General features: G+C 42.6%; 1 protein-coding gene across 4 annotated transcripts in view; it reads right to left on the reverse strand.

The window, feature by feature from the left end:
• The window catches only part of Dync2h1 (dynein cytoplasmic 2 heavy chain 1), a 237405-nt gene extending 230060 nt beyond the window's left edge, over nt 1-7345 (reverse strand). For all 4 annotated transcript variants that reach the window (XR_013052597.1, XM_016002328.3, XM_006983760.4 and 1 more), the window contains exons 1-6: nt 7065-7345; nt 6414-6584; nt 5910-6045; nt 3883-4001; nt 2097-2241; nt 572-804 (exon numbers count right to left, since the gene is read on the reverse strand). Coding sequence is in view for 3 of the 4 variants with exons in the window: in XM_016002328.3 (XP_015857814.2) it covers nt 572-804; nt 2097-2241; nt 3883-4001; nt 5910-6045; nt 6414-6584; nt 7065-7259 (999 nt within the window). In the remaining variant the exon portion in view is untranslated. The remainder of the gene's footprint in view (nt 1-571; nt 805-2096; nt 2242-3882; nt 4002-5909; nt 6046-6413; nt 6585-7064) is intronic.
• Nucleotides 7346-7933: the final 588 nt, after the last annotated feature.

Genomic DNA, 7933 nt, shown 5'->3' on the forward strand with positions numbered 1-7933 from the left:
TGCTGGGATTAAAGGCGTGCGCCACCAACGCCCGGCCTCATGTTTGTATTTTTTAAACTGTGTTTGTCCTAAGAAGACAGAATTATTTCTGCAATTTCATTTTGCCTTTCCTTTAAAGCTAAATATGCAATTTTTTTATGCAAGCTCATACCTGAAGTAAATGAGAAACTGCTTCAAATATTTCCACAGAGTACATCTTACAAAGAGGGCCAAAGTTTGAAGCAATGTCAGTAGCAAAGAAAAAGCTTGAGTGCTCCCACACAGGGAAAAGTGTGTCACATTTTTTACAACAAAGAACAAAACAGAATTTCATAGCTAAAGTGTTGACCACTTGCTCACACTAACATGCTGACCACACACTCATGTACCTAAGAAAAAGAGGAAGCTAGGACTCAGTGGCCACTCTGTACCTCAACCTGCACCAAAGCAGGTCAAAACTTATTATGACATTCATCCTCTGTTCACCCAAACCATCAATCCTTTCTTTCACATGTTTGTCAGTTGTAAAATGCACTCACAGACTAGTGAAAATCACTTCCACTTAAAGACAACAAGACAATCAAACTGGTACCTCCTCTAGGCGCTTGCCCAGCCTATCAAGAGTTTCAGGAAAATACTTTTCACTTTTCCATGGATGAGGTACATAGCGCTGCCACACCTGCCCTGTGAGGTGACTGCAGACTATCACCCACTGTTCACAAATTGAAATGCCAGCTTTCAGGTTTTCTTTCACAAGATAATAAGGATCTTCCCATAGTTTCAAACTTCCCAGTTTTTTTTGAACAAACCTTTCAAATGAACCACCTAATAAGACATAAAGCAAGATGATATGAAAATATTTTATATGGAATTATAAAATATATACTTAGGAAAAAAATTAACAAAGGCATTAGCAACTAAGAATCTACAAAACACTGCCTACCCAGTCTTAGACTGCCATCGTTTATAAAATAACTGTCTTTATAAACACATATGTGCACACTGACATTAGCTTACAATCTTGATAGTCAACACATGGTACCTATTAGAATCCATCGCTCTGGGCTGGCTACAGCACCTGCTGCTGACTTGGCCACGACAAAGGCGCTGCTGCACCCACCTCCGTCAGCTTGCGCACCTCACGCTCTAAGGGACAATGGAAAGGGCACTTTTTTCTGAGTCAAATATGTACGACTGAAATATAAACCAGTTTGTTTTCAAATCATTTTTCAGTTCATATGAAATTGTGGTCAAATGAACATATGAGGCAGACTGGAGAAAGGTCTTGGCAGTTAAGACTGCTTACTGCTTGTGGTCATCTGAATGTAACTGACCCCCATAAGCTCATAGGGAGTGGCACTGGTGGGAGGTGTGGCTTTGTTGGAGTAGGTATGGCCTTGGTAGAGGAAATGGAGGAGGTCTCATATATGCTCAAGCCATGCCCAGTGTCTCAGCTCACTTCCTGTTGCTCGACATTCTGTTGTGGATCAAGATGTATTTACTCTCAGCTCCTTCTCCTAACAATGTCTGCCTGCTCACCACCATATCCCACCATGATGATAATGGACTAAACCCCTGAAACTGTAAGCCAGCTCCAATTAAATGTTTTCCTTTATAACAATTACTGTGGTCATGGTGTTTCTTCACAGCAACAGAAACCCTCACTAAGACACTGCTCTATCAGAGGACGTAAGTTCAGATCCCAACACCCACTTCAGGTGATTCACAAATGCTTCCAACTCCAGGTCCAAGGAATCAAAAACCCTCTTCTGGTCTCTGTAGGTACTACACACACAAATAAATATTTAAGTAAAAGTTTTAATTAATTAACATACATAAACACTAAATATATAAATTTAGTTCTATTAATGATCGAAATATTTCACATACATGAACTAAATCAACTATAAACAAAAATGTATTGTAGATAAATCTATATGACTTATTAAAACTTACTTTAAATAGCAAGTATTACATTAATGAGCATTTTAAGTAAGAACTAAGGAAGAGAAAGGAAGGAAGGAGAGGGAGACAGAGGGAGGGAGAGGGAGAGAGAGAGAGAGAGAGAGAGAGAGAGAGAGATGAGTTTGCAAATTCCCCAAAGCTTATTTCTATACCTATAATATCTAGGAGATGCAGCATGCGTGACTCAGGGTAATGATCGTGTTCTGTTTGTCTCCACACATCATCTACAACATCCCGAGTCGTCTCCACCAAGTCAACAACTTCTAGCAAGGACAGACTGTCCAAGTTATAAAATTCCTGAAACCAAAATGCATTCATATTGAAACACAGTTATATCCATGCATTACGTAACACATTGGGAATGTTTCCAGACTGCTCAAATGCTGGAAATCTAATGTCCCCTCCCCTATTCTGACTTCTTTATGCAAATATTCTCCATAAACATAAATTTCATAAAAGGCTGGAAAATGACAGTAGAAAGACCATTTATTTACACCCTTAGCCGAGTTTTCTTTACATTGGGTTTATGTATATTACCAGCAGAGGCGGCTACAGCAGGACATACACACGGCCCACTGTAACTCCCATGTTCTTTATCTTGTGTGCCGTGCTGTGTAATGTGGTGACTAACAATAAGAGCAGCACAAATTCATTATTCTACATTTCATCATTGTCATCAAAACAAGCTTTAACATACTTCAAATACACCATTAAAATGGCACTATTGAAACTGGCGAGGGGGTTCAGTGGTAAAGGCACCTGCCACACAAGGCTAGTGACCTGAGTGTGACCTCTGGGACCCAAATAAAGGTGAAAGGAAAGAACTGACTCCACAAAGTTGTCCTCATCTGACCTCTACACATGTGCCAAGGCACACTTGCCCACACACATCATGCACACACATACCACAATACTAAACTCTGAAATAACATTTTAAAAAATAAATACAATACTATTGATGAAATAATAGTAGAAAAAAAATTTAATGCTGAGCCGGGCGTGGTGGCGCACGCCTTTAATCCCAGCACTCGGGAGGCAGAGGCAGGCGGATCTTTGTGAGTTCGAGGCCAGCCTGGGCTACCAAGTGAGCTCCAGGAAAGGCGCAAAGCTACACAGAGAAACCCTGTCTCGAAAAAACCAAAAAAAAAAAAAAAAAAATTTAATGCTATTACTGCAATCATACTTAAAATAATCACTTACTAAGTCCCTAAGAATATACAGCAAGGGAAAATCAAATAGGCATAAAATAATAGGACTTCATCTTTTAAATTACTTTGAAATACTAGTTTATACATTCCATCAAAAGAATGTATTACCTCTACACAAACAAATCTGTTAGTTTACTGATTTTGTGTGTGTGTGATAAATGCACATCTTATGTGTGCATGTATGCGTGTGTATAAGTGAGCACTTGTTTGTGGATGCACATGTGGAGACCAAACGTCATCTTTGTGTACACTCCTGTATCCCTCTCCACATTTTTTCTTTGATACTGGGTCTCAAAGAACCCAGATCTCTCCACTTGGACTCTGTCAGCGAGCTAGCAGCTAACCCCAGTCCTCATGTCTCCATCCTAGCACTGGGGTTACAGACCCGCGTGGGGTCTGAACGCTGGCCTCGCGCCCGCAGGGCGAGCACTTCCACCACTGGGACATCGCAGGCTTCTGAAGGCTCCTGACTCTGTTTCCCTCCCAGTACTTGCAGAAAACTGTATTTGTTGTTGAGGAAAATTATTTCCTAGAGATTAGAATTTAATGTTTTCATTTCTATGTTTTACATATTTTAAACATACAGCATAAGTAAATTCTGGGGTCTATAAACTATGTATCTTGCTTACAACTGTCTAGTAGATTTTATAAGAGAAAAAGACACTGAAAATTGAATCCTAAAGTTCATTTACAAGAAGTCTAATATACAAACTATGTGCGACTCACATACCCTTGCAATTGTTTCAAATAATTCCTTAAAATAACTGGCTCGCTCTTTACTAATCTGTTTATTTCCACGATGAGCTTGTTCTATCCAAAACTGGAACTCATCACTTGGTGTGAGAATACCTAAAAAAAAAAAAAAAAGAAGAAAAAAGTCAACTACTATTGGAAAGAAAAAAGGCGTAACACTGTTTGGCTCATCTGTTGATTTAGGTTTAGTCCAGAAGATGGACAGAAAATGACCTCTCAACCCCTATCATCAGTAATTTCTTACTTAATCAATGAGTATTTTCAACTTAATTTGAAAGTATAAGCAAAATAGTTTTATTTTTAAATTCTCTTTCAAATATCCCAATGAACTAGATAATTACTGTGTGTTTAATCATATGCTGAAAGTAAGTTTACTATTCTCTGGAAGTAAGTTTTAAAAAGAATCTACTTGATTATTTGAGCAAATACAATTTGTGCTTCTAATATTTTTAAATATTATCTGTATGTTATACATTTTATTTTGTTCATTAGTATGAATTTATACCACAGTAAAATTATAAGTAGTTTCAGATAAAATATATTATACCATAAAAGTTGGTGGTCTGCTGCCTTCACAAGGTATAGCCAGCCCTTCCACATCACTCCCACATTCTGTATTAAGACAGTAAACTACCTGTGGTGTCAGATACACATGCTCTTGGTGAAGTCGAAGCTATGATTTACCCACTAGTTTCCTTTTTCATATTGTAAACAATGCCCTTTCTGAGGTCTGCTTGGTGCCACAGTGTTTCTATTTTTAAGCTTTAAATTGATCTTAAACCACCATGCCAAAAATGCAAGTACCAGACAGCTCTGATGTTCTTTACTGAGAAAGTATGGTCAGGTAAGTCGCATTCAAGGCACGTGTCACAGAATATAAGCACTGTACGTAACCACTCTATTTTCAACTTCTATAAACTACCCAGTGTTTTAAAAGATTTCTTCTCCAAACCTATATACTCTATTCACTTTTTAAAAGCTTATAATCACAGAAGACCCAAAAACACCAAAAGAAATTTGGGAAGCAATACAGTTATTTGCTAATTGTATTAATGAAATGATCATTGGGGGGGGGGGTTGGTTTTGGCTTTGGTTTTGGCTTTGTTTTTGTTTTTTTCTTTTTTCTTTTTTTTTGGTCTTTTGACACAGGTTTCTCTGTGTAGCTTTGGCTGTCCTGGAACCTGCTCTGTAGACCAGGCTGTCCTCAAACTCACAGAGATCTGCCTGCCTCTGCCTCCCAAGTGCTGGGACTGAAGGCATGTGCCACCACCAACTGGCCCATGAAATGATCACTTTATACTTTGAGTTTGTCACAGATGGGGCCCTAGTTAGAGTTACTCTTTTTGCAATGAAACACCATGACCAAATCAACTTGGGAACCAAAGGGTTTCTCTGGCTTACTCATCCATGGTACTGTTCACCATTAAAGGAAGTCAGGACAGGAACTCAAACAGGGCAGGAACCTAAAGGCAGAAGCTGATGCAGAGGCCATGGAGGGTGCTGCTTACTGGCTCGCTCCCCATGGTTTGTCCAAACCCTCCCCCCAGGATTAGAGCTCCAGTGTAGCACCACCTGCAATGGGCTGGGCGCGCCCCCATCGGTCACTAATTAAAATGCCCTACAGGCTTACCTATGCATCTTATGGATGCATTTTCTCCATCAAGGTCTCCTCCTCTCGCATGACTATAGCTTGTACCAAATTAGCATAAAACTAGCCAGCACTGATGGTTATTCTGAAGACCAGAAAGGCAGCACAGTGTTAAAGGTGCTTGCCACTAATCTTGACAACCTGAGTTTGATCCCAGGGCTGCAAAAGCTGAAGGAGAGCGCTGACTGCTGCAGACTGTCCTTTGACCTCTGCAAGTGTGCAATGGCACTCACATACACACTCAAGACACAAGTAATCGCTCTCACGTGCTTTCTCTAAGCAAGATACAGAAATAATAATGCCAATACTAGAACTCCGATGAGTTCTGGAACAAAGCTCCGTGTGTCGCTACGTACCTCTGGTGTCATCTTCCTTGAGCTTCAGCTTGGGTACATTAGTATCTGATCTTCGCAGAACCACACCCAATCCAGCTTCTAGCTCACTCAAAAGATTCTGAAGTTTAGGATCAAAGTTCCTGCTCCATTCCTGGTCCTAAAGAAAAGCGGAGAAGAGCAAACACCGCTCACAGCATCGCAGCTTCAGAAACACACTGTCCAAGCACTAACGCCACAAGCTCTGCTTCCCGGAGAGCCTGCCTCAGCTTCCTCTTCCACAGGTAACATTTTATAAAATCATCTAGGACGGCTATGTAAGCGATGATGTGAGCTGCATTTCATAGCTTCGTTCAGTTTTCCTCAACAAAGCCTAAAGTAACAGACGTCTGACACAACCCCCAATACCATAAAGAATTTCAATAAATAAACTAAAACACATTAAACAGTGAATCAAATAATATGTACGTCTGTTTCCATGCTGACCAAAATACTGACCTAAAAATAATCCACAAGCACGCCACTCACCTTTAGCAGCATGGGTGCGAACACCTGCCGTACCGCTTGGTAAAGGGAATTGATAGGCGACTCCACCATAGACGAAACAAGAATGTTGTTATGTAGATTGTCACCTGTAATTACTTCTGGTCGGAGCTTGAAAAACACCAGCACTTTGTCCTTTGTGTCATCAAAATCAATCTAAAGTGATAAACAAATGATCTTATGTCTTCTTCATAAAGCTTAGTGTTTGAAAGAAATGTTGCACTACCATGTTGTATCACTAGACTTATGCCTGGTGGAAAAATTAAAGACAATATATTCAAAACAATCAATTAGCTGTGTCCACACTACATTGGCCAAACTGCAGTTCAAAGGAAGCAAAGAGTAAAGATGCCATAAAGTAAACGGGGTTATTCGGTCAAATCGCTTAAGGCTCAGAGTTGAGCGCCAGCCTGGAAAGGCCAGACTGTCTCAAAAGAAACAGTCAAGGTGCTTTTCGTTCCTATTCACACGTGTGGACAGGGAAACTCCTACTCTCCGGTGGGCACTCCACCGCCTAGCACGGACAGCTTGGACCCCAGGGCTCCAGGGCGAGGCTGAGGATGCCTTCAGGCCTGGCGTTAGGACCTGGGACGTGAGGGAGGGAGGCCGGGCCTGGGCATCAGGACGCCGCCCTACCGTGTTGGAAAACGCCAGCCCCGCGTCGGACCGCTGCACCCGGAGCAGCATCTGGTTGCCGTCGTCCAAGAAGTTGTTCACCTCCGGGCAGTTGTTCAGCGGGGGCTGGTCCCAGAGCTCCGGCCTCAGCCCGAAGTAGTTCTGCGTGGTCGTGAAAAGGAAGAGTTTGCGGACGTCCGCGGGGCCTCCCGCCATGGCCGCAGAGGAGAGGGACCGGGAGAGCCTCGGCGGCCCGACCCGCACACTTCGCCGTTGCCACGGGCCGTCGCTATGGCGACCGCTCCACGCCGGCGGCGCGCGCAGCGGAAGTAGGCCGTCTGGCGCGCGTGCGCGACCAAGGCTGAGGATCCCCGCACTCATCGATCAGAAGAGCCGAGAGCTCACCTCCTCTATCCATCGGTCTTCCCTTCAGATGCAGCGCTCTACTGTTTCCGTTGCACGTGCAAACCACTGTCGGGTGTCACGGTCGACATCTGTGAAATAGGGAGGTAGCAGTTCACAACTAAATTGCAGTCGGGCTGTAAAAGAGATTACTATTTTAAAATCACACTTTTTCCGGGCACGATGGTCCACGACTGTAGCCAGAGCATTTCGGACGCCAAAAAGACAGCCTTGGCTACATAAGGATACCCTGTCTCAAAAAACCAAATCAGTGGGGCTGGAGGGTGAATCTGCGATTAAGAGCGCTTGTTGCTCTTTGCAGAGGATGGGGATTCGCCTTCAATCCCAGCACTCGGGAGGCAGAGCCCAGCGTATCTCTGTGAGTTCGGGGCCAGCCTGGTCTACAGAGTGAGTTCCAGGAAAGGCGCAAAGCTTCACAGAGAAACCCTGTCTCCAAAAACAAAAACAAAACAAAAGATCCCAGCCCC

Source organism: Peromyscus maniculatus, chromosome 7 (genome assembly GCF_049852395.1).
Source record: "Peromyscus maniculatus bairdii isolate BWxNUB_F1_BW_parent chromosome 7, HU_Pman_BW_mat_3.1, whole genome shotgun sequence".
Lineage (NCBI taxonomy): Eukaryota > Metazoa > Chordata > Mammalia > Rodentia > Cricetidae > Peromyscus > Peromyscus maniculatus.